The following is a 25,760-nucleotide window of genomic DNA, read 5'->3' as shown; positions in this document are numbered from 1 at the left end:
ATTTTTGTCTTCATTGTTCTCTCAATTACCCAAACTTCAAAATCATGAGTGATGTTCTCTTCCTACCCACAAATCAGCAATTCTTACATATGTTTTCACTGCAGTGTCTTTCCTATCCATCCCTTTTCTCCAGTCCCACTGCAGCTCTCTGACCCTTCCTCCATTCATACTTTATTCAAATCTTATTTCATTCCCTACCCATTGGTTAGCACTAGTCTAGATGCTTTGGGTGACAAGGAGATGCATCAGATAAGAGATCTTTTTGTACTAGATGATCTCCCATCTAGACTCCTGAAGATCATTGATTATTTTTTCCCTACCAACCTCAACTTCTCCCTGGTCTCTGACTTTAGTCCCATCAATAAAAATCCATCTTTTTTCATCACTGAAAATTTATTCTTATTCTGAAAAATGACTCCAAATTCTGTCACTTCTTTTTCCCCCAATTCTCAAAGTTTTCTACTTGCCTTTCTAACTATCATCTCCAAACTACCTTTCCACCTCTAGTTCCCCTACTGCCCTATCAATAACCTAAAGACTGGGGGCTTCCCTGGTGGCGCAGTGGTTGAGAGTCCGCCTGCCAATGCAGGGGACACGGGTTCGTGCCCCGGTCTGGGAAGATCCCACATGCCACGGAGCGGCTGGGCCCGTGAGCCATGGCCGCTGAGCCTGCGCGTCCGGAGCCTGTGCTCCGCAATCGGAGAGGCCACAATGGTGAGAGGCCCGCGTATCGCAAAAAAAAAAAACAAAAAAACTAAAGACTACTCAGACTGGCACCCTCACCTATGCCTATATCCCCCTCACCTTCCCCATCCGTCTTTATTCACATCTTTCTCTGCATCTATCAGCTTTTGTCCTCTGTGATCCCTGACAAAATTCCCTCCATCTTTTTAGTGTCACCTCAAATGCCAACTATGCCTTAGAAATTACCTTAATCTCTCAACCAAATACGGCTTTCCCCTGCTCTAAATCCTTACAGTGTTTTCTTTTACTACTTTTACACGCATATTGCTTGCGATGTAGTTTTAAGCTTTACTTACAATGCAGTTTTTAAGACGCACTTACTGATCTTCACATCAGTCACAAGCCTCACACATACAGTGGACAGCCACGTATTCAAGACTTCTGAGTCCTGACTGACTTAACATATGAGACTCAGTTTCCTCAGCTGTAAAATGGGGATAATGACACCTTGCTAAATACTTATTGTCAAGATTAAATGAGACAAATTGATAATATTCAGTGTGGGCCATGTAGTTGACACATACAAGTTTTTGTTTACTCTTGCAAATATGGTGAACTAAAAACACAGGCATTTGAATTCTCCCAAAGTATTTGAATATTATGACATAGATTTTTAAAAAGTAAAACAATGCCCTACGTTTGCATCTGAATCAATTAGGTTAGAAAGAGAAAAGAAAAGCAGCTAGACTTTTTGTTTAACCTTGCATTAATCCCAATAATCCATAGATGTAAAGTTTATTGCTTCTTATTCGCTTCCATTCTGTGAAATCGTTCATGTGCTTTGCTTCTTTTGCCCAGGCACTAAGCCATAGATTCTGTCCAATTCCCACCAAATTCTGCCCCAGGTAAGTGGCCACATTCAGCCATACCCAGAGCCAGCCGAAGGCTTGGAGGTACTTCAGAATGATTGAGAACTTCACCTAAAAGCAAAATTGTTTTTAAAAATAAAGTTACTGTACTTAAAAGTCACACAAGCTAGATTTAAATCCTGCTCTGACATATCCTAAGCTTTATGATCTTGGTCTAAGTTACTAACTACTCTAATCCTCAGATTACTCATCTATAAATTGGAGTAATGCTAGTAGCCACCTTATAAATACAAGCAAAGTGCCTGCACAGTCCTGAGCACTTAAAAATAAAAGTCGAAATAATGTTAGTTACTATTATTAGTAAACCAGAATATACATAGCTAAATAACATGTAATCCTAATTAAACACCACTATAATGTCCAACTGTTCCATTTCATTCAATTTCTTCAAACTATCATATAGCAACCTTCCTCAAATTCAATGAAAAACGTATGGTATTTATTAATAACATTTATATTTGAGTGGTTAGTAACAAATAACACTAGTTATTCTGGTGCTTACCCCACCAACAGGGACCTTTTCTTTTCTCACTGAGAACTGTTTTCCTTGATCCAATAAGGGCCTGATAAAGCAAAACGATGTACATTTTTTTTAGGTTTTTAGATCAACTAAACATTTTTTAAAAAGTTAAACATTCTCAACCACTTTGTTGCACACTCTTCTGCTTCATTAACAGAGACCTGACTTGCCGTGATAATAACAATGTTCCTTTAATCTTCTGGAAGGGAGATCGTTTATTCTTTTTTACCCCATATATTTTAGGGCCAGGGCATATTGTATGATTTTTTTTCACTGCTTCTTCTAGATAATTATCCTTCAAACTTGAGCCAAATCCCTAGATTGTGTAAGACAATGCCATCTGGCTGTACCATAATCTGTGCCTCCGCATCTACTCGCCTCCTGTCCTATCAGAAGACTAGCATCGGGCTAATTCGTCCCACTTCGTTCTGCCACCATTCTGGGTGACGTCACAGCTGACAAGGACAAATGTATTAAACTCAGTCTCTTTTCACCTTCATGACCTTCATACTTCCAGAGTCCTGCATCTGCATTCTACATTGGCCATCAACTTTCATGACCGCAAACCATGAATCTTATTACCTGGAACTAATCCACCTTTGAAAACTTGACTCCAGTTGTTTCAGTCCCTGGCCATAACATAACCTTTTCTATTTCTAAATTGTACATTCAGTTACTCTCACTGTATTTGGTTTTTATTCTACCTAGACCCCCAGTTCCCAAATGTAACTTTCTATCATCCTTGCCCCCTAAAATGTTTAACGATCCTGGTTTTCCTGGGATATTCCTGGTTTTAGCACTGACTGTCCCACATCCGGGAAACTCTCAGCCCCAGGCAAACCTAGGCCCTGTCTCCATTCCTTTTATTATCCAACCTGTACTCCATGATTACCATGTCATCCAAACTGTGGTGACATTCTGAACTTTAATAGCTTTCTTTCAATTAAATTTCAACGTTAAAACTGACAAGTTAGCCTTTGTCACACTTGCTGCCCATCTGTGGAGTGCTGCTTCAAAAGATCATAGAGCCCAGCAAACTGGCTCCACCATAAATTAATATCTTCCTTCCACCCGGGTTTTTATAGTGCCTAGAAATTCTTGCATCTCTCTCAGAAGGGGCTTTTTACAGTGCCTAGAAATTCTTGCATCTCTCTCAGAAGGGGCCCCCGTGTCCTACTTGATGGAGAAAGTCAAAGGAGATAGGGAAGTCAGTCACCACACTTCTACTTTTATCTGCATCTCCACCCAGCCTTTTCTAATTCTCTCCTGTAAAAAACAAAGGTAGTTTTCTCCTCAGATCTAAGGATAACCTTATGAGCTGAATCCCATTCTGCCCCATTTTCTCAAAATACATTTATTAAATATAGCGTTTCCACACTTTCCTGTCAATGACACACTTGACAGTGTTTTTTTAAAATGCAGATTATAAGATTTCCCCTCTAGAAATCTGTCTTTTAAACAAATGATGCAAGGGATTCTTAGCTTAAGGCAAATCTAGGAGACCCCGAATTGTGTCCTCTCTTTTCTAATCTTCGTATTCTTCCTTTCTAGCGGCTCCTTCCCTTCAGCCCACAGAGAACTCCACATTTTTCTCATCTATAATTAATACCATCACCACAGAAATGATTCCACCCTCAACTCTATGTTCAGTTACTATCCTACTTCTTGCCTTCTTTCTGTAGCCAAACATTTTTCTGCCAAACCACCTTTTTCTCCTCGAACTTTCTGGCACCTGGTTGAAACGGTTTCCATCAACGGGGCCTTGATAAAGTAGGTACAATACTTATTGCTGTATTCATGGGATACTTTAAAAATTATTTCACTTAAACTCTCCATGGCATTTAACATCATTGACCGTTCCCTTGTTGAAGAGACATTTCCTCTTACTTCCCTACCATCACACATTTGTGTTTTCTCCCACCTCTCTGGGCCTCCATTAGTTTCTGTCTTCCTTTAACGTTTGTATTTCCTGAGGCTCAGTTCTAGTCATTATTTCCTTTCTATGCTCCACACTCTTTCCTGAGCACTCTCATCCATTCCCAGTTTCAACAACCTTCGTCTTTGTGGGTGACTCTCACATGGATTTCTCAAGTCCATACCTCTTCCTTGAGCTCCAGATCCATACGGTAAAAAACCTACTTGCCACCTACTTCGTCTCTGCTTGATTATCTCAAACACGCCCTACACGAAACCAGTTACTTCCTACCTCCTCAAAAGCTTTCTCTGGCCACGACGCTTCCTCGGTCTCAACATTGACACATTTCCAACCAATCACCAAGTAGCTGTCAATTCCTCTGGAATTGTGTTACTGAAGAAATGTTTGGAAAATACAGAATGGCACGAAGAGGAGCAAAGACAACAGAGGAGAGAGAAGAGAGAAAACAGACGAAGACAAGCAGAAGCAAAATACTCATAATGCTATATTCCAGAGATATTTGGTGCTAACATGCTGGTGAGGATTGCTATAGTCTTTTCTCTATATGTGTGGTATCATAATTCAAGTGTTGCTCTATAACAAGTCTTAATTTTTAAAAAATTTTACCCGTGGTCTTTGTAACTCAGTATATAATGCACCTCAAATATTATTCTATTACAGCATTATATTTTGTCAAATGGCAACATAATATTTTATCATTTTACTACATTAAGATTTATTTAACAAAATCAAAATGTATACTGGTTGCAGATTTTTCCTGCTTTAATTATTGCTGTAATGGTAATTCTCTTTACACATCTCTCATGGTCCCTTGTAGGGACATAGGAGCATGAGATATGCTACATTCTAAGTCATTTGATATATCTAATATCAAACTGACCTCTAGAAATTCTAAACTGAGGTACATGCCCCCATTTCTCCACATTTCCCATTTTGTTTATCAGAATAAGAAATGGCTATTTGATCAGCCCAGTAGTTCTTCCCTTTCCGTCTCTGGCATTAGTGTCAAGAAACATTCTGTGGGAGGTTGCAGTACATGCATGCCCTTTGTAGGATCAGCTTTACCTCAGGAAAAGATACACTATTTAACAGACACTTTCATTGGAATAGCTCCTGGTATATGATTTGGGTTAATTACTGTCATCATCCTTCAAGCCCTTGGCATGGCTTCTGTTTGGATAAGCAAATTTAGCATTGGTGTCAAGCCAAAAAATTAATTCTTAATGTAGCTGGATATAAAATGCTATGAACCCAACTGTTAAAAGGGAATTAAAGCATCCTAATTAGACATAACTAAGAAAGACCAATAATTTACTGGCCACTACACAGGAGGGTACTGTTTTTCCAAACTACAATGTTAATGATCCTTTTTCCACAAAAGTTCTGCATTTGGTCCTGGGCACTTTGTTGTGAATAGCAGGTTTTATTTGAATTTTAAAAGAGCAAATTTTTTTATGCTGGTAGAGAAGTTTTAAAAATGAGTTTTGCTCTGTCCTTCAGAAACCCTTGGGAAAGTCGGCATAATACCGGTCTGCATATTTTTGTATAAAATATATAAAATTAACATACTGAAACGTTATCCCTGAACTGAGCATACAGTTGCAAAGTATAGAGTATGTATGGGAGGATTAAAGTGATTAATAGAGTCTGACATGAAAGCCAAAAGGGGGCAGTCTAGATACTAAAATAGCATTTCCAGTTTATTTTGGTCAGGGAAGATAGTAATAAATATTTAAGGAAATAAAATAATATATACCATATAAATTTAAACCAAAAAATGAAAAACAAAATATTGAAACAGTTCAACTTATTTTAGTCCCCATTTGAAAACAAAACTAACATCATAATGTAATTCTAACCCTTAAATTTCAAAGGGAGGGACTCTCAGTCATCATTCGGTCCAACTTCCTTTCCACCTCCCGCTTGATGGGTAGTTAGTTTCCCTGTGAACCCTTCCATGAGGAAGATTCATTGTCCTATCTCAGTACATCCCACTGTAGAGAGTCTCCATTGTGAAGTTCTTGTCTGTTTGTATCTTCCAATCTCTAGTCTATCTTAATTCTGCATAAATTGGAAATAATTGGGTATGGTTAAAAAAAATTAGGTTGAAAGTCAGGAAAATTTTCCCCATGTAATGTTACCTTACCAAATAGTAAAGCAGATAAAAAATGATGAAAGCTAGACTAGGAATAGTATAGAAAGTAATAAACTAGGAAATACATGGAAGTAGGCAAAGATGCACATGTTTTGGAGAAATGAAAATAGGTCTCTGACCTCTCAAACAAAAAATAAAAGTGATATAATTACCATGCTTAAAAACAAGAAAAGATTGGTATGCGGGGATTCATGGACCTCCAATAACATTTTTATCACAGTCATTAAAAAGAAAGTTTGACGCTGGGTTCTGTTGACATGAATGTGCCATGGTAGAACTGAGGTGATCCTTTTGATGTACTCTACTGAAGAAGTAAGTTTCAGCATGCTGGCTTCTGTTTGAGCCGCCAGAACTTGAGAAATGTTTAGAAACCAGTTCTCTAAACAAACGTTTATAGGGATTGGGGTTCTTTTTTCAAGGAGAAATTTTGTAAAAGTGGTTCACAAAAACTTTAAGAGGTTCAATTTGGATATGACTAACCGTGACTTATAAATAGAAAAAATGATTTATTACAGAGGAAAGGGTATGATTATGTTTATAACAATACTTATTGATTTTTAAGATTTAAGCCTTAAAGCAAGCTACTTATTGAGTGTATGGTGAGACTATACACAGGTGAAAACTCTCTTTATAATTTAGAGATTTGAAGATCCAACAGCCCAGAAATTTCAAAGTCTGTTTCAGTGTTTTTTTTGCTTTTCTTGGATATCCTTAAAAACTGACACTCATTTAAATGAAACTTATTGTTATAATGGTATGAAAAATAAAATAAAATAAATGATGGATTAAAAGTTCCTTGAGTGTGCTTTCAGTCTCTAGTTATTTATTCATCCATTCAAAGTACTTACTGAACACATGCTATTCAGTGTTTAGTTGAAATGTGTTATGTAGATGGCAAGAGAAGAGTGAACAAAAAGACAAAAATTCCTGCTCTTATAAAGCTTATAACCTAGAGGTAAGAGAAAGACAAAATAAAAGTAAATAAGTATATTTTCCAGTATGCTGATAATTAGTAAAAATTATGGGGGAAAAAGCATGGAAGGGGTAAGAAGTATTGTGGTATAAAATAGGGTGGCTAAGTCAGTCTTCACTGATGAGGTGACATTTGAGCAGAAGACCTGCAGAAGATGGGCGAGCAAGCCATATGGATATCTGGGAGAAATATGCCCTAAGCAGTGGGATCGGAAAGTGCAAAGGCACCAGGGGAGGCGCATGCCTAGTCTTCCAGGAATAGCAGAGTCAGTCTTGCTGCAGTAGAATAGTGAGATGAGCTTTAGGAGGTTCTGAGAAAGGTAAACAGGTCCAGGTCCTCCAAGGCTTTATAGGTCATTGTGAGGACTCGGGATTTTACTCTGAGATGTGAATCCTTTGGAGATTTGGGGCAGAAGAATGACATGATCTGACTCATATTTGTAAAACAAACCACTCTGGATGTTACGCTGCAAACAGACTGTACAGGGCAAGGCTGGTGGCAGGAAGACCTGTAAGAAGACAATTATAATAATTCAGGGGAGAAATGATAGTGATTTGGACAAAGGGAAGCTGTGAAAGTGATGAGTAGTGTTTGAATTCTGGATTCTTGGATATATTTTGAAGATAGAGCCAATGGGATCTGATGATGGATTGGATATGGAGTAAGAGAGAGGTCAAGGGTGATTGCAAGATATTTTATCTAAGCAACGGGAAGAACAGTGCTGCCATTAGCTAAGAAGATTAGACATCAAAGAGGAGGGTCCAACTCTGGGGTTCAGAGGACAGGTTGGGCTGGGGATATAAACTTGGAGTAAAGGTAATTAAAGTCATGAGACTGGATGACAACACCAAGACAATAAAGAAGAAAAGCAGTCCAAGGTCTTTATGATCCAGAGGAATAATTTAATTTACCTATTCAGTCAGCTAAACCTGGTATGTACACAGAGCTCCAAGCTGCAACATCCACATCATCACACAACCACAGGAATATCCAATCCTTTCCAAAAAAATAATAAATTCAAGGCCCATTCATTCACTCGAGGTCAAAACTACAAAATTCTGAGCTATTGGATCCTGAAGTATTTGCTTCTCTCTAATCCATTCCAATCCTGCATTTTAGCACCTCCCTATAATTCTAGCCACTTACTTTTGAAACCACTTTTTGCTATTATTCCTTTTTGTGTGTGTGTGTCCTCTTTGCAACTGTTGGAGTATTAGGGCAAATAACTGATTAGGTTAATTTGCTTCAATCACTGTTCATTTTAATTACTTACAAAAATGAAAAAGAAGTATAATATAACAATCTAATCAGGGTCAAAGTTTTATTATTTTTATTTCTCTCTTCCTTTCCCTTATCATTCTTTTCCTCCCTCCTTCCCTTCCTCTTATTTTTCTAAACAGATTCATTTGGGGTATATCTTTAGCTCACACAGAAATCCGAGTAGATTTCTTCTAGTAGAATTTGGCTAGAAATTACTGAGAGTTACTATGTGTCCCAAATTAAGTCACAAACATCTCACTTAAACACTTAGATACAACCTTGTAACTCATAGTATAAAATTTGGAAACCACTAAGTACATTTTGTATCCATCATTAATGTACAGATCACTTTTATAGCATGCATTTTAAATGCTAAAAAATGTAATTAATTAGTCCATAATCCCTATGAGCCTGGTATTACCCTAATACTCACCTATCATTTTGCTCCAGGATTTGTTCTTTCAGTACAGTTCTGGAGTTGATTACACTGACTCGCTTTAAAGCATGAGCTGCGGAAGAAGACGGTGAGTGCTTTTATATCCATAAAAGCAAACAATGCACAAACTAGAGAGAAATATGATGAAAGATTATACAAGTTAGAGAATTTTTTTGTGTTCTGGATCCACAGGTATACTGGGAGACTTTCATTTTCCCCATTATTTCTTATTCACCTAAATGTTTTGTAATGTCTTGATAAAACTAAGATTCCATAATGAAAAAGCCTACGGAGAAGTTCTTTCTTAGACATTAGAGAGGAGTGCTAACTTGTTTTGGATCTTCCACAGAAGGTTTAAGTATTTGCCCAAGAGGAACATGACTCCAGTCTTTAAAAAAAAAAAAGCAATATCATCAAGTCTTATAGACAAATATTATTGTGAAAAGTATTAAGAGCATGCAATGGTAATCCCCGAATCTCTGTCATGTTCTTACTATTGTCACTAATAATAGCTTCCTACATGACAGGCAATGTTCTAGATACTTTACATATTTTAACTCTTATGTTTCAAAACTACCCCTGTGAGGAAGATGCTATGATTATCCTTATTTTACAGATAAAAAGCACAGAGAAGTAAAGCAGGTAGCATTAATCAAAGTCACACATCTAGAACTACAAGACTGAGGTTCAAGTTACTGTTAGTGAATTCGATGGGAAACATCTCAGAGCTAGGCAGATTTTTGTCTTTTCCCACAGTGTAATACTTAACCTCATTGAATTTCAGACTTTTTATCTTTAAAAAGAAGGAAGTGGACTTGGAGATTTCTAAGGTCTCTTATATGAACTCTATGTTTTCTTATTTCTAGAAGTAAACATCTGGTCCTTAAAGGAAGCCTCTGATTTACATCAACTATCTCTAAGAAACGTGGGATTCCATGTCTCACAGAATTAAAATTCAATTTGGGGATGTTTCATCCTCTCCTGCCTAAGGCATATTTTCATCTTTATAGCTGATAATAATAATGTTTGAATTTATATATTTATAATTTATAGAACGTGTTCACATACATTATACAATTTGAGTGCCAAAATGAGCTGGTAAGATAAAGAGAACAACAGGCAAATTTACCCCTATTTTGAAGGGAAAAATAAAACTCAGATAAGATAAGTGATTTGCCTGAAACCCAAATTTGTCAAAGAGACAGAGAGGGAGAGAGAGAGAAAAAGAGAAAGACAGAGAGATGGAGAGAGCAAGCGTGAGCTGAGCCCTACACTCCTTCCTGTCTTTCACACTAAGTCAATGTACTTGTTCCTACAGGTTTGATATAATGTTTAAGAGTTTGATTGGCCTCTGGCATGAAACAGAGGAAGTGATGGATTCAAATTCTGAAACTTACACTGTCTTAACTTGGGCAAGATGTATATCCTCTTTGTAAAATTAAGACCATGTAGCCTCAGGGGGTTTTGGGGAGAATTAAGTAAAACACTTGTGACTATATTGACAGAATTAATACCTAAGACATCTTAGCTACCATCAGTATTATTAGTATGGGTAAGAATTATCCTAGACTAAACCTATAAATATGTAAATTTATCTTTAGTCATATCTTTTTCCATAAACTCTTTTCTCTCCTCTGATTCTCACCTCTTATATAATATTCCCATAAGGTGAGACTTATAGATTTTTCAGAGCTAGATGGAGTTTTAGAGATCTGATGTATCCAAACCAAATTATACTGTAAACTCTACTTATCTGTCATCAACTCTGGTAGTGAGGGTGAGAATTATAGGAAAAGAAAAAGTGTCTGGGTCATAAGCAGTTTTGGGGGCAAGGCAGTGATAGAAATGTACACTGTTCATTTCCATATCAGACACCAGGACAAACAGATCTAGTTCAAGTCCCATTTTTCATAATGGGAAGAATGAAAAGAGGTCATTTTTACAAAGATTCATGTAATTATTCAGTGCTAGAACCAGAACCCAGGGCTCTGAAATTGGTCCCATGTTTTTTCCACTATGTTGTGCTGACTTTTACTCCCACTTTCATGTCACATTAAGTTAATAAAAAGTTTTAAATGGAAATACTGTGTGCTTTTTAAAGTAATTCCTGAACAGACTCAAGGCCAAAAGGATAAATTGTAAAAAATAAATGATAGATCACAGATTGAATTTAGAAGTGGGGATCACACTTCTCAAATCACACTCTGTCCATGTAGCCCTCTTTCTTCTAAATTCCAGTACAAATGTTCTCAGATATAAGTTGATTTTTATTCACTACTTATGCAAAGAAGAGAAAGAAATTCCCCACAGGGACAGGCCTGCGCCTAACATTTGTGGTAACTGGGGCAAGAGTATAAATGAAGGCCCGCATACCATACTTCTAAGTATTTGATAGTTATAGATGGAACTAACAGACTGGTAAATAAGTTCTATCACTTACCCTAACACATACACCTTCCCGACCACCTGGAAGGCAAAATCCAGGTGAGAGTGTTTGGAGCCCTGCGAGTTCCTCTGGGGAATGCGGTAGTCCCGGGTGATGTGGTCAAGGTGCTTGCTGGGTTTTCTCCCACCCCAGCTCCACCCCTCACCATGTCTGTGGCTGCCTCAGCTACATGTCCAGACTCTGCCAACCCTCCTCCAAGAAAAAAAAACATCCTTCATCCAAGGAGTAGTGAATGCCAGTAGAGCAGTCGACCCTTAAGAGGGTAGAACTAAAGAATGAGAGCCCAGGTCCTTGGAGCAAATTTATGTCATATGGGCAGAGAACTCTGGGACTCCAAGTACCTGGAGTGGTCAAGGAGTGGCGGGATGGGAAGAGGACCCCCTATGGGCACAATCCCTAGGCCTTGGCCAGAGAGCCAGCCAGGGAAGGCAGAGCGGAGACGTAGTACAGGACTGGGTCAAATTGGCCCAGGTCTAAGGGCAATACTGTAGGAATGTGACTAAATGTAACCAGGTTTGAAGTTGTTGTCTGGGGGATGTTTTATATAAATTGTATATCAGTTGATCTATTTTTGTTCTGCTCTGTGTGGTCACTAATAAAATTACAATATATATGGCTGACCTTTTACAAATATCTATCTATCTAGTATTAACACGAGTAATTTTATGCCTGCTTTTTAAAAGACGTTATATATTTTTTACTCACCATCCAAATAAATCAAAATCCCAGAAATATTCATTGTAAAAAACATATTCTATTTCTAGTACAAAAATGATCTCTACTCACCACCTTTCTGAATTTTAACAGAAAAGACACAATACTGAAGTAACTAGAAGAAAGCTCAATTTACATTTTCCTAAATCTGTCATATTTCTGTTGCTGAGATAGTAACATCTATTAATGTCAGCTCAACTTCAAGAATGTTTTCCACTTGTTACCACAGAGGACTGGTGTACATAAGATATATCAATGGAGGGAGGTATGATATTTGTTTCCAAAACTGGAGACTTAAACAAGAGCAAATTCCACAACTTTCAAAATTGTGTTCCATATTTTATGGTAGAGTAAATATTGAACTTAAAACTTACACACTGCCTGCTTTCAGAGCTATATTTTCCAAAGTAATACAACTTATATTTCATGTTGCCTTTAAAATAAGTAGCAAAAAATATATCCTGGCTCGTAGCATTACAAATCATCCCATTCACTCTGAGGAGACGTACTTTTGGTAGAAAATATGGAGGCAGATTCATCTGTTTTAACAAACAGCTATTGAGTACCTGTTATTTGCCTAACATGAGGCTACCTAAGTGCTGGGGATAGAGAAAATGACAGACCACATCCTCATTGCAGCCCTCAGAGACACTCATAGATATATCTTTCCTACACACTAAATATAAATTATTACTTAGCCTGACCAAATAGGCAAGGACTCATTTCCAAAACTGCTAGCCATTAAGAAAAGACAAGGTCTTCTTTTATTAAGAATGATCACAGCCACCTGACAATGAATCAGGTTTTTCTGAATGGATCTACATATAGAATATTTAAATTTGAGAAAAGGGCATAAACAAGGAATAAAAAAAATAGTAGTGCATACCTAATGTGTATTAGCTTAGAGAAACACATCAGCAAAATGGCTCTGCTTTTTGATTTCATGGTATTAAAATACTAAATTGCACTGATCTTGTTATAAACTGCTTTCATATCTTTCTGACTTTTATATCCAGGTAAAGTGTAAAGTGAATGAATAGATACCAGTTCATGTAGGAAATACTAAGAATAACTCTATATGTCTTTTTTTAGCCTGCAATTATGAAATAGTTCACTGGTTTTCCAGCCATTTCTCAGTGGTGTTCTGGAAAGGTATAGAACAAGGATCATGATGGTGGTACACATGAGAAAACGTCTACAGCTGGAAAAAGATAATGGTACATCCAACTTTCAGAGCTGGAAAATGACTGATCTCTGGAATATTAAACTAATACTAGATTTCAAACATCCTTATGTCCTAATTAGATAAAGACCAAACCACTTCATTTACACAAATATCTATGAATCTTAATTTAAAATACTAGGACTATAGTAACAAAAATTAGTAGTAAATAAACTCAGTTGCTATTTTGTAAAAGTTAGACAAATATCATTCTCCTTTGTCATTCTTCAGATTTTCTTTTCTTTTGTTTCTCTCCCACAACATGCCATAGTATGTTTCAAATATTTATTATTTATTTGACATGGATTTAATTTCAAAGAAAGTAGAATGTTTAGACCCATTATATTCTAAACCTGCAACAGAGCTTATAAATCATCTAATCTCTTATTTCATAAATGAACAAACTGACCCTGGGGCATAACATTTTGCTTAAAAATCATAAACAAGGTTGATTTTTAGCTGATGTGTCCCAACGTATTTGTTTCTTTTCTAGAGAAAGGAAGACACCCAGTTCCTGACTTAAGTAGCATGAATGAAGAAAAATGCATAGTAAGAAATCAGGCAATTCATGGGCTTTCAAAATGGGTAAGCACACTGTATCTTAGGTTTATTTTTCACTGTGTCCTCACCTTTTTCTTGTTCACTGAAGGCCTGAAGCAAATTCGTGAGATTTTTGGTTTTAGACAGAAGTTCCTGGTATGTTCCCATTTGTGCTACTCTGCCACTTTCCATTACAACAATAAGATCCATCAGGGGTAGAAGTGTGAGGTTGTGTGTCACTAAAATTCGAGTCTACAAAAGAGTATTTTATTCCCTGGGTTACAAAAGATGGCAAAAATAAGCCATTTTAAAGAGAGCTACAATCATTATTTTTTGTCTTTACTATTTTAGAGTATAATTCTTGGTAGGTGCCAGTTTAAGGCAGCATATATAAATATATTTCACGATGAATGATGATACACTGCTAGACAAAAAAGAAAAAAGAAAAAAGTCAGCAAATGTTTTTAACCCATTAGTTCAGGTATTCTTCATTCATTAAAAATGAATCAAATTTACAGCAAATTAAAAACAATCTTATAACTGTCACTCTTGCTTCCTTTTTCTAAGGTCCTGTAGCATTACAAAAACATGTTTGATTCAAGTCTTTATTTTTAAATCTTTCCATATTATTGTATACATATACATAAAATTGAATGAGAAGATTTATCTTGGTTTCATTTCAATAAGTAAAGACATTTGTCTATTCTTTAAATATTTATACATTTATTTAAATTTTCCAGAATTCTCTATATTAATAAATCTGTAAACACATATTGTGAATCGATGAGTATGGTTTTGTGGTCAGACAGGCTTTTAAAAATCTCTGTGGCTCTTAAATTAAGCAAGCTACAACAAGTCATTATAAGCCCTGAGTTTCTTCATGTATAAAACAAGAACAACGATAATGCCTATCTCAGAGACTTGCTATAAGAACTAAATGAACTAATTTAGTGTCAAACATAGTATCACTTGGTAAATATTAATTCCTTTCTTCTTGGTTCCTTCACAAGACAATTGAATTGTTATGAATGCTAGATTAATAATACCACATTTTAAGTAATAAATAATAAAGTAATACTATTTTTTATAAAAGTGCTATGCACCAAAATACCACTTTTCAAAAAAAGTCACCTAAGCTAAAAACAACTCATTTTGGCATGTAAACCACCTTCAAATATGGTATTAGTCAATGAGGTAATAATCACATAAGTTGTGGTCAGAGTAAACTTGTAAAAAATTTTAACACATTCATTAAAGTGAGTCTGTAAAAGAGCAATATAACATCTCATTCTTTATGTGAAATTTAACTACTCTGCTTCAACAAATAAAATATTAGAATTTGGGGCACAATGCTACATAGATTATCCTCTCCTTCCCTCACTAAAGCATAAGTGATGCTATGGCTACCTTGTTTTTCAACATGCCGGAGGACCCAATCACTTTTTCAAAAAGTTGCTTTCCAACATGAACATCAACTGCAGACAAGGGATCATCCAGGAGGTAGATGTCGGCCCCACTATAGACAGCTCTGGCCAGACTGACTCGATGCCTCTGACCTCCACTTATATTCACACCCTGAAAATGAAGCAGGAGAAAAAACAAAACCAGAGGAAAAATGTGTAAATCTCAAAGCACATAGAGTTACGTCCAAATTCTCTTCTGTAGCAGGGATAGGTAATAATTCAGGGTTAACACTCCAACCTTTCTTGATCCTAAAATTCCAAAAGCCTCTATTTCCTAGTACCACTAATTTGTGCACATTAACAGATATATCTGCTTTCTCTTAATTGCGTGCTTTCAAAAGTAGATACTAACAGTTATGGAGAAAAGAATTTCCGGTTCCCTAACTCTGAAAAGTTGTGCCTGTGGAACATTAAAGAAAACTTTTGGCTGCCAGCCGTGTACTGACACTGGTGATCATTTTTAAATTGACACATAGGAGACTGAGAATAATAGCTAAATTACCAAAGCAGCAATCAACATGTCCTATTTTCTTCTGTAGAAAGATTAGTACAAGTCTTGTTGGCAAAAGTACAACTCTAAGAAGCAAGAATAAGGAATATACATCACTCTGTGAGAATTAAAGTCGACGTGTACAGCCATGTATGGAGAATTATGGGGCCAGGCCCAATTTACTTGATTTATTTTATGTTTAGTGTTTACAGATCTGGTTTAAAAGCTCTCCATGCAGCACAGAAATCAGCCAGTGCCCTATAATTGTAAAATGTCATTGCTTCTTTGCCTTTCTCGTCCTCCTACTATTCAACAAATATCTCCTATACTCTGGGTGCTGTGCTAGCAGTTGGGATTTAAAGATAAATGAAACCGAGCCTCTGTCATGAGGAGGTCACATTTTAGCAGGGGAGCCAGGAGTGAAAAAAAAAAATACAAAGTACTATGATACGTATATATGTGTGTGTGTGTGTGTGTGTGTGTGTGTGTGTGTGTGTGTGTGTGGTGTGATTATAACAGCCCCCAACTCATGGGCTTGTCATGAGCATTTACTGAGTGTAAAATATTTAGGACAGGGCTTCCCTGGTGGCGCAGTGGTTGAGAGTCCGCCTGCCGATGCAGGGGACGCGGGTTCGTGCCCCGGTCTGGGAAGATCCCACATACCGCGGAGCGGCTGGGCCTGTGAGCCATGGCCGCTGGGCCTGTGCGTCCGGAGCCTGTGCTCTGCAACCAGAGAGGCCGCAACAGTGAGAGGCCCACGTACTGCAAAAAAAAAAAAAAAAAAAAAAAAATATATATATATATATATATATATATATATTTAGGACAAAGCCAATACCAAATACAGACACAATCAACATTAGCTATTATCACCCAATCACTCCTCTCTCCAATCCATCCTCTGACTTGTCATCACGAATCTTGTAATTATGTTATCATCTTGCTTAAAAATCTTGTACGCCTGTGTCTCTCTCTTCCCATCATCCATGAGCATCAGCAAATTCCTTAGTAGAAACCTAAGATACTTATACTCTGGTATTAACTCATCTTTCAACCACTCACCCAATGCTGCCTTCTCAAGTGACTGTGACCTACAAGCAGACTAGCCTGCCTTTTCCTATCTGGGCAGAGCCTATACACTCTGCTTGGGTGCCCATACCCTCCCTTTTCAACTCAAAAGATACTCTAAGTCCTCTTTGAAATCAATCTTCTACCCAGAGTTCCAAGTAAAGTGATTCATTCCCTCCCTTCTTGTCTTGCAGTGTCCTGTTTACTCACCCATTGCTAGAAATGACAATACCCATGTCAGTGTCTCACTCTCCTATGAGCTCGTGCCTAGTTTATCCTTGCATTCCCAGCACATAGTGTCCAAATAAATATTGGTAAAGACAATTGATAATATCATTGGCAGAGATCCAGTTGATTGCAGTCCCTTGAAGACTGGGTGATTGATAGCTCTTTTGCTCACCCTTATATACCCCATTGCAGAATAAGGGCATATAATAGATTAATAACTATTTGTGTTCAGTGGAAGAATGCCAAAGAAAAAGATGAATAAAAGTGAGGAAAATTCTACATTCATTATCTTGGTCATCTCATAAACAGCTGTAAACAGATTTCTTTTTGAAATATTCAATTATATGTTTATTTTAAAGTACATCATCAGATTGGGAGAAATTTAATTTAAAAATATAAAAAGCAGAAATTATAAGTGGCAATAACATTTAATGACTATATTAAATCTATACTTCACATTTTGAATTCTTCCCACTTCAATTTTTTAGTTACATACTAAGCTATTTCATTTTATTAGAGATTGGCTTTATCAGCATAATGTTTGATATGTATTAACAAGTTTGAAAAGGAAGTCACATTTCTGCATAATTCTAGCTATGGTGCCATTTCACCAAGGGATAGTGAAGATGCCAGAAAAAACACAGAGGTTGCAAAAAAATTAAATCAATTTAACACTTCGAGAAAATACATCTGCAAAGTAACAGGCTATGAATGAAACCAAAGTAAGTCTAGTTAAAGGTAAAATTTGCCTCATCCTAGATTTTATTTTTTAAATTTTTATTGAAATATAGTTGATTTACAATGTTGTGTTAATTTCAGATGTACAGCAAAATGTACACCCTCGATTTTAAATATTTCCCCTTTCTATAGTTTTGTTCTATAACTTTCAATTTATATAACAAGACAATTAAATAACTTGAAGCCAGGGTAAAAATGCCTAACAATGTTATTCTAACTCTCTTCTCAGAAATTCAAAGCACTAAGGATTATTTACTTATCTTCATAGTACACATGAATCGTAGGCAGAGGCTGCTTTTGCATTCATGTTTAATTAGTGGAGATTTTAGTCATGGGTTGGGGATCATCTCTTGGGCTTCATACTTTGGCTCATGATATCTTGTTTTGTTTTGTTTTATTTTTAACTCCAAAACACTGGGCAGCATAATGACTATTCATTAATGAGATGAAAAGAAAATAGAGCAAAGAATACGACGCCTGGGAAACAAGTTCCTCTTAAGCAGGAATGTGTAAATATGGAGCAGGTACATTCATGACAGCATCGTCTCAGAGCCTCGTCGGAACCTGGCCTTGGTGCCACCACTGGAGACTGGGGCTCTGTTGTTACTGTCCTAGGCTTGACTTTGTGCACAAGAGCTTCAGGAAGAAACAAAACTATTATTCCCTCATTAGATAGTGAACGGCCTTATGCCAGCAACTAAGGCAAAGCGTTGATGATCCACTTGGTGGGCTTTCATTCCCCCATTTGGACACTAACAACAGAATTTCCTGCTGATTTTTAATCTATTTTCAAAATAGTCAATAATAAATAATTATTCGTCCTTAATATGGCCATCTCTTTCATAGGAATTCTACAATGACTTTTTAAAATTATAGTTGTATAGCTCTCCAAGACCTCAGTAAAAAGGCTATAAATATTCTATTAGCGCAGCTGAATGGAATGTTATTCCTGCATAAGATAAAATATATTTTCCTTACTCTTTCTCCAATCTCAGTTTGATCTCCATTTGGTAACTGCTCCAGATCGGGAAGGAGCGCACAGGCTTCCAAAACTCGCGCATAAAGCTGCTTCTGCATGACAGAGCCAAAAAGAATGTTTTCTTGCAAAATGCAATTCTGAATCCAAGCCTGCTGGGAAACATAAGCCACAGAGCCCTACAAAAGAAAGAAATAAAATAAATACTCTTAACAAGGGAAAAGGAGAACTTGCATGCACCACATTAAAGGAACGTATCTAGTCCATGGTTTTGCTTTCTTTAAATCGAATTTAAAAATATTTAGATGATTTCTTCAATGTAAATATATTCTATTTACATTTTCATCTTATATCCTGTTTTAATCTTATGTATTTTTATTAGAGGCCCCTTCAAATGAGTTACTTGGTGCCTTTTATTTACTTTCACTCTAGCTTCTATCAAAGTTACCTGTCTGGTGGGATTTTCTGGAAGCAGACACTGAGTTTATTAGTCAGCTCTACCTACCCTAACAAGGTACCATGAACTGGGTTGTTTAAACAACAGAAATTTCTTTTCTCACAAGTGTGAGATCAGGTGTTGGCAGGGTTGGCTTCTCCTTAGGCCTATCTCCTTAGCTTGTAGATGGCTTTCTTCTCCTGAGTCTTCACATGGCCTTCCCTTTGTGTGTGTGTCCTAATTTCTTCTTCTCATAGAGATATCAGCCATACTGGATTAGGGCCCACCCTACTGACCTTATTTTAACTTATTATCTCCTTAAAGACCTTATCTCCAAATACAGTCACATTCTCAGGTACTGTAGGTTAGGACTTCAACATATGAATTTGGGGGGAATACAATTCAGCCCATAATGTTGAATTTGGGGTGCAAGTTGTTTATTTGGGATCAATTCTTAGGAAAGAAAAGGAAGAAGGAGGATTGGGTAGAGCAGGAAGTCGCACAGCAATTCAGATCCAACAAAGATTTAGTCAACCCTCCAGAGAGCTATGGAGGTGCATCACCCATCAGTTGTTCTCTGTTAGGCTGAACTGGCCTGGCCTTTCAGAGTGGGACCCCAGGAGGCCAGCATGAAGGTGCTGATGTGCTATATGTACTCCCAAGGCTGGGTGGCAAGCCCTTCCTAGGAGGGGGGGTCTGTGCAGCACATCTCTCTCTTCCACATACTCTCTGCTCTTAAATTCATTTTTGATAATTTTATATCTTGACATTATTCTTGAATATGACTCTGCTCCATAAAATATCCTTTGAACTAGCCCTTGTCTTCCAAAGGATTCCCAGTATTTGAACAAGAGACTCACATTTCAATCTGCCCCATGGACTCTATCCAAACACTGATTTGAGTATTTTGAATATTATGCACTCTGTAACAATACCACACATTTAAAGTACTTTCTGACATAGACCTGTGTGTAACTACCAGTCTTTTGATTTCTACCAACTACTTTGAAGGTCAAAGATTAATTTTTAATTCCTCCTTGTTGAGCATGTAAGACATAGAATGGCTTTTGAGCCAAAACAATATAGTTCTGATCTGACTTGATCTTGAAAACAAAAGTAATTGCTCTTGAATTGCTTCATTTAGTGAATAACTTTTGATTAGAATAGCATATTAAATCTGTCCTCGGGTGATAGAAGTTCTGAATACTTGATATACATTAGTCAAGATAAGGGGAACAGAGGGTGAAGAACACAGGAGAAAAGATTGTAGAACAGGGAAAAGTGGTATATAATATAAAACCAGAACTAAATACTACATTGAGAGGTGTGGACTTGATGTTCTGGTATGACAGCAGCTGAAAAAAAGTTAATCAATTTTCACAGAGATGTAAATTTTTCCTTTTATCATCATTATAATTATCATTTGCGTCTCACATACAAATGAAAATGTTTTTGTTTCATTTCATTCTTAATAATAAAACTACGATAGAAGTTTTGCTAATTCAAAAATGGACTCTAAATCTCTGATGTTTTATCAAAGAACATTGAATATTGGATACTCTGCATGAATGATGTCTGATGTAAGCCTTAGAAACTGAGAATAGGGGATCTTAGAATTTGAACGTTGGAATGATATACCTCAAAAAAGTGCTCATGTGAAACCTTGAGAAACAGAAAGATGTAAACAAGATCACCTTATAAATACTAAATGTTAAGTTGGCCATGCCATCATCATGATATGACTACTAAATTAGATATAATAAGGATGACACATATATTTAGGATTAAAAATGTTTTCAGAAATAATTCAGAGTGTGGTACCTCAAATCCTCCACTGATCCAGACCAACAAGCTTCCTAAAGAACAATGTGGCCAATTATACAGACAGATAATATTGTTTCCCTTTAAAACAAATATCGTATATTAACGCATGTATGTGGAACCTAGAAAAATGGTACAGATGAACCAGTTTGCAGGGCAGAAGTTGAGACACAGATGTAGAGAACAAACGTATGGACACCAAGGGGGGAAAACCGTGGTGGGGTGGGTGGGGATGGTGGTGTGCTGAATTGGGCGATTGGGATTGACATGTATACACTGATGTGTATAAAATTGATGACTAATAAGAACCTGCAGTATAAAAAACCAACCAAACAAACAAACAAACAACTAATACTAAACTTTCTTTGGGTTATTTGTATGGAAATACGTTAATATAAATGTTGCAGACATTACATGAAATTTCTAAAAATCTTATATGTTCTGGTGTAATGTTATAAGTCATAATTCTAGTTATTACTTTAAAATGTATATCTCAGAAATAAATAAATTTCATTGTCAGTTGCATTATTATGAACTTTCATCAAATCTTTAAAAAAAAAAAGAAAGAAAAACAAGCCATTAAAGAGAAATTCTTCCAAGAGAATTAAAACATGTTATGTACCTCTGAAAAAAATATATATATATAGTTTCTCTTTGACAACCCTAGCTTAACATAAACAAAGTGTGTCCTCTCTGCTTTACGATTAGTAATAGCAATGTTATGGTTTCTATTATCACCATGAACACTTTCTTAATTACAAATTCTCAAAGGTATCAGAAATAATCTTTAAATCTTACCATGAGTACCTCAACAATCATAATGAAGATAACAAAACCATAAAAATTCATAGGGAGCCAGCTGACTCTATGCCAAGAACTAGTCTAGGTCTTTGCACATTATCTTATTCAATCTACTGCTTAACCTTTCAAGCTTATTATTATCATTTAGGCATCAGGTGAAACCTAGAATTGATATTGTTTTTATATTGATACACTCCTAATTATTTTTCAAGATTAAATAAAAGGCTACCTACTTTCTGATTGTTTTTCTCTTTAAAGCAGAATTTGTTGTTTTTATACCGTTTCATTTAAAAAATCTAATTTAAATACTTGTTGTAATTGATCTTAGTATCTCCCTCACTAGACTATGAACTCTGTAGGAAGCGTAGCATATCCTATTCATGTTTATTTCCCTGGTACTAAGTGCTAGGCACATAGTATGTGCTCAATAATTGCTTTGTGAAATTAACCAAAGAAACTGAATGATAATAAAATCAACATGACAAGCATTATATTTTTAAAGGATACTAACTGGCCTAGGAAAAGGTATAGTCATCTTGATCGATAGACAAATGGCTGATTGTAATCATTAGGAAGCACATAAGGAGACAAAGATCGTGTACTTAAAGTTAAATAGTGGTATTCATTAAGTGTAACCTTATCAGAAAAAGTCCTAAAAATCATACTTGATTCCAAACTAAGAAATAGCAATGCTGAGAGAGAAATAAATAATCACTAAAGAACTGGAGTCAGGAAAGATATAAAGACATGAGGAAAGATATATTATGAACAAAAAATAAAATGATTTGGAGTTGCTTTTTCCTCGAGAACAAAACTGTGAAGACACTGGTTTCAGATCTATAGAGCTTCTCCATCTTGTCAGATGTGAGAGGAGCGAATAGGTAGTATTTTACCTAACAGTTAGTTAGGTCTAAGGAAAAACTCATTAGATAGTCTAGTATTTCAGAGAAGAAAAAGCTGATGAAGAACTTCTTGAATTCTTATTCCTACTGACCTTTAAGAATAAAACAAATGGCTGGGAGTGGAGTAGACCTCTCCTTAGTCCAAAGGCTTAAATTTAAATGTAAGCTATTAATATTATTATTTTCCTGAGGTTTTTCTAGGTCAAAGGTCCTTCTCATGAGCAACTACAAGATTTCTTAGAAATAGAATGGCCATAATTACTTAGGAAACCTTGCAGTGAATGATAATTAGAAACCTAATCAAACTACATTATAAATCACATTCGTTTCTCTATAATTGGTTGCAATTTAGTTAATATCATCAAACAATTACCATAAGCATTCTTAAATGATTTGCTGAAGTATTTGAAGGACACAATGCTCTTACTAAGCCATCCATAGTTAATCAATTTCTGTGGAAATTTAAATGATTGTTACAAACTAGAAATGCTCATTAAATACTTGCATCTTCAATTCAATTTGATAAATTCTTATTGACACTAATGATATGCTGGCTGTAGCCTATTACACTAGGAGATGTGAAAAGAATGCATTGTTGACTTTACCTTTCTTTGGACTACTCCTTTAAGTTTCTCCATTTCCCCTAGAATGGCAGAAAGCAGAGATGATTTTCCAGACCCAACTTGCCCTATAACAGCCACTAAAGCTCCTTCTGGAATCTTTATGTTTAAGCTGCATGACAAGAAAAGGAGAGAGATGACATAAGAAGTTCATGTTATAATTGTTTTTAATGTATATTCCTAGACAAGTCACTGTATCACTGCACTGGGTATCATCCCTGAAATTGCTGCTATTCACACTGTCCTACATTCCAAACTTCCAAAATGCAACAGCAAATGCTGCAGAGGAAATAGAGGAAATGAAAAGGGAAAAAAGAGAGTAAAACAACCATAAAAATGAAATGTGCAGTGAAAGGTTTAAAAAAAATCTTGTAAATTCCAATAGATTCATCTTCTGCTTAAAAACTCTAAAAAATAAAAACATGGAACATTATAGAATTCAATGCTAAAATTTTTTTGTTTTTAATTTTCCCCAAACCATGACTTACTCTTTTAATATTGGAATCCCTGTTTTATCCCAGGAAAAGGAAGCATTTGTAAAACCAATGGCATGATCTAGGAAGAAAAAATAAATACAAATGTATCTTCAAATCAATTGTCTTCAGCCTAGAAGTCAAATAAATATTGAATACAAAGAGGAACTGCTGACCTCCTATGTACTTTGTTTCTATACTTCGAGGATGAAAGTCCTCAGTATTGAGAAAGTCTTCCAAACGAACCAATGATATTCTTGTCTATCAAAATAAATGCAAATGAAATTTTTTGGGTTTCAAACACAAGTTAAACTGAAAAGCATTTATTGTGAATTACAGTATGATTAAAATTTTTTGATGTAAATTGAAGATATTGATAAAAATATTCAGCAAGCATAGTTTGCATTGTTTTAATGTTTATAAATGAGTCCATCCATAAAGAAAAAGAACAGTTTCAAGGATCAGAGATCAAAACAAATATCATATATGCAGGAAAGCATGAGAAGAAGAAAGCAAAATTCCTCCTTAACATTCTAATAAAGACATAATAACTGATTAATTAATAATTATACAAAAATTAGTTTTTAAAAGCAACTTCAGGACGATTGAATGAATTCTGCTTCTGAGCATAAATAAAATGATTGTTTTGGCAATAGTAACTTTTAGTTATAGTAAAATACCTGTAAAATGTTTAGCTACAATTATGATAAATAGAATCATTTTTCCCCCTGAAACTAACTTGCATGAAACCTCTAGTATATTTTTATTCACTTTATGCTAGGAAATGTCTATTGTTAATGGATAAGATGTAATTGGGCTGTGGTTTTGTTTACCAAGTGTGTCATATCAGTATGCAGAGCTGGTTCTTTTTCTTTTTCTTCTCTTTTCTTTTTTTTTTTTTAACAATTGTTCTCCTTATTTGTTTAGTGACAGTAGTAGCATACCACTAGGAGTTGGAAGACACTTTGCCATACCAGACCTTTAGCTAGATTCTAATTTCAAAAGCAAAACTAAACTGTTACTCTAAGAATGACATTTTCTTTAAGAGAAGTGTGCTGTGAAACAAGTGTTAAAAGCATCACAACAATAGTACTTCTATGCCCTCTGTTGGTCATTATTAGTAAAATAACATAAAAATGGTATTATGTAACAAAAATAGCTTAATTGGTATTTACTATAGAAGTATGTTACTCTTCGTTTAAATAATTTAAAAATTAAAAGGCAAAGTTCTTAGATCAAAGAGCCGGTTCCAATAAGCAAAGATTCACTTTGTTTATGAACCCAGACTTGAAAAGGATTTGATGGTGGAATGCCCAAACCTGGTATCAAAAAAATTTAACTGAGAAAATCTCAGGGCAAAGGGATGAAGGAACTCAGTTCTTTGGATTCCTTGTGGTTTTAGCCACCTTCTACTCATTATAGCATCTACAGAGCCTCTAGCAATTGGAGATTACAATAAAAGCAGGCTGAACCAGATACCTCAAACAAGGTTTGTTGGCAGACTGATATTATCAATGCACTTTTCTCCCTGGTTTATTCATTTAGTATAGACGAAATGCTGCTGAACCCTGGGAAAATTCAGATCCAGCTCTGTGCAAAGCACCTAGTTAAAAATTTTTCAGCTGAAAACAGAAAATGAACCCTTTAATGGCATAGTGTCAAACACCAAATTTTAAAAAGCTAAATAAAAGAAACTAACACTTAGCAAAGAAAACAGTATCACATATTGAAAAGTCATTTTCAATTGACTTGAAAAGAAAGTCAATTGACTTTCTATTGAAAAGACGCGTAAAAGTCATTTTTATAGAAGAGAAGCACAGGCAAAGAAGACACGATTCCTTCCATTCTATAATGTTCTCTATTGCTGATTAAATCAGGGAGGTTAACTTTGAAAGCAGTGTAAAGCAACTACAAAAAGTGAAATTTAAA

At 35.9% G+C, this 25,760-nt stretch overlaps 1 protein-coding gene across 1 annotated transcript in view; it reads right to left on the bottom strand.

Annotated features, from left to right (window-relative positions):
- Positions 1-25,760, bottom strand: part of LOC307187199 (multidrug resistance-associated protein 1-like) — a gene marked incomplete at its 3' end in the record, with an annotated part of 76,641 nt that overhangs the window by 19,725 nt on the left and 31,156 nt on the right. Inside the window, exons 10-18 of the mRNA XM_079923001.1 lie at positions 24,008-24,092; positions 23,847-23,913; positions 23,344-23,470; positions 18,781-18,957; positions 15,223-15,390; positions 13,905-14,067; positions 8,891-8,966; positions 2,116-2,176; positions 1,445-1,664 (exon numbers count right to left, since the gene is read on the bottom strand). Of these exons, the coding sequence (XP_079779127.1) occupies positions 1,445-1,664; positions 2,116-2,176; positions 8,891-8,966; positions 13,905-14,067; positions 15,223-15,390; positions 18,781-18,957; positions 23,344-23,470; positions 23,847-23,913; positions 24,008-24,092 (1,144 nt within the window). The remainder of the gene's footprint in view (positions 1-1,444; positions 1,665-2,115; positions 2,177-8,890; positions 8,967-13,904; positions 14,068-15,222; positions 15,391-18,780; positions 18,958-23,343; positions 23,471-23,846; positions 23,914-24,007; positions 24,093-25,760) is intronic.

This window comes from Stenella coeruleoalba, assembly GCF_951394435.1.
Source record: "Stenella coeruleoalba genome assembly, chromosome: 5".
Lineage (NCBI taxonomy): Eukaryota > Metazoa > Chordata > Mammalia > Artiodactyla > Delphinidae > Stenella > Stenella coeruleoalba.
The sequence above is the reverse complement of the archived record's forward strand: the minus strand, read 5'-3'. Positions and strand labels throughout refer to the sequence as shown.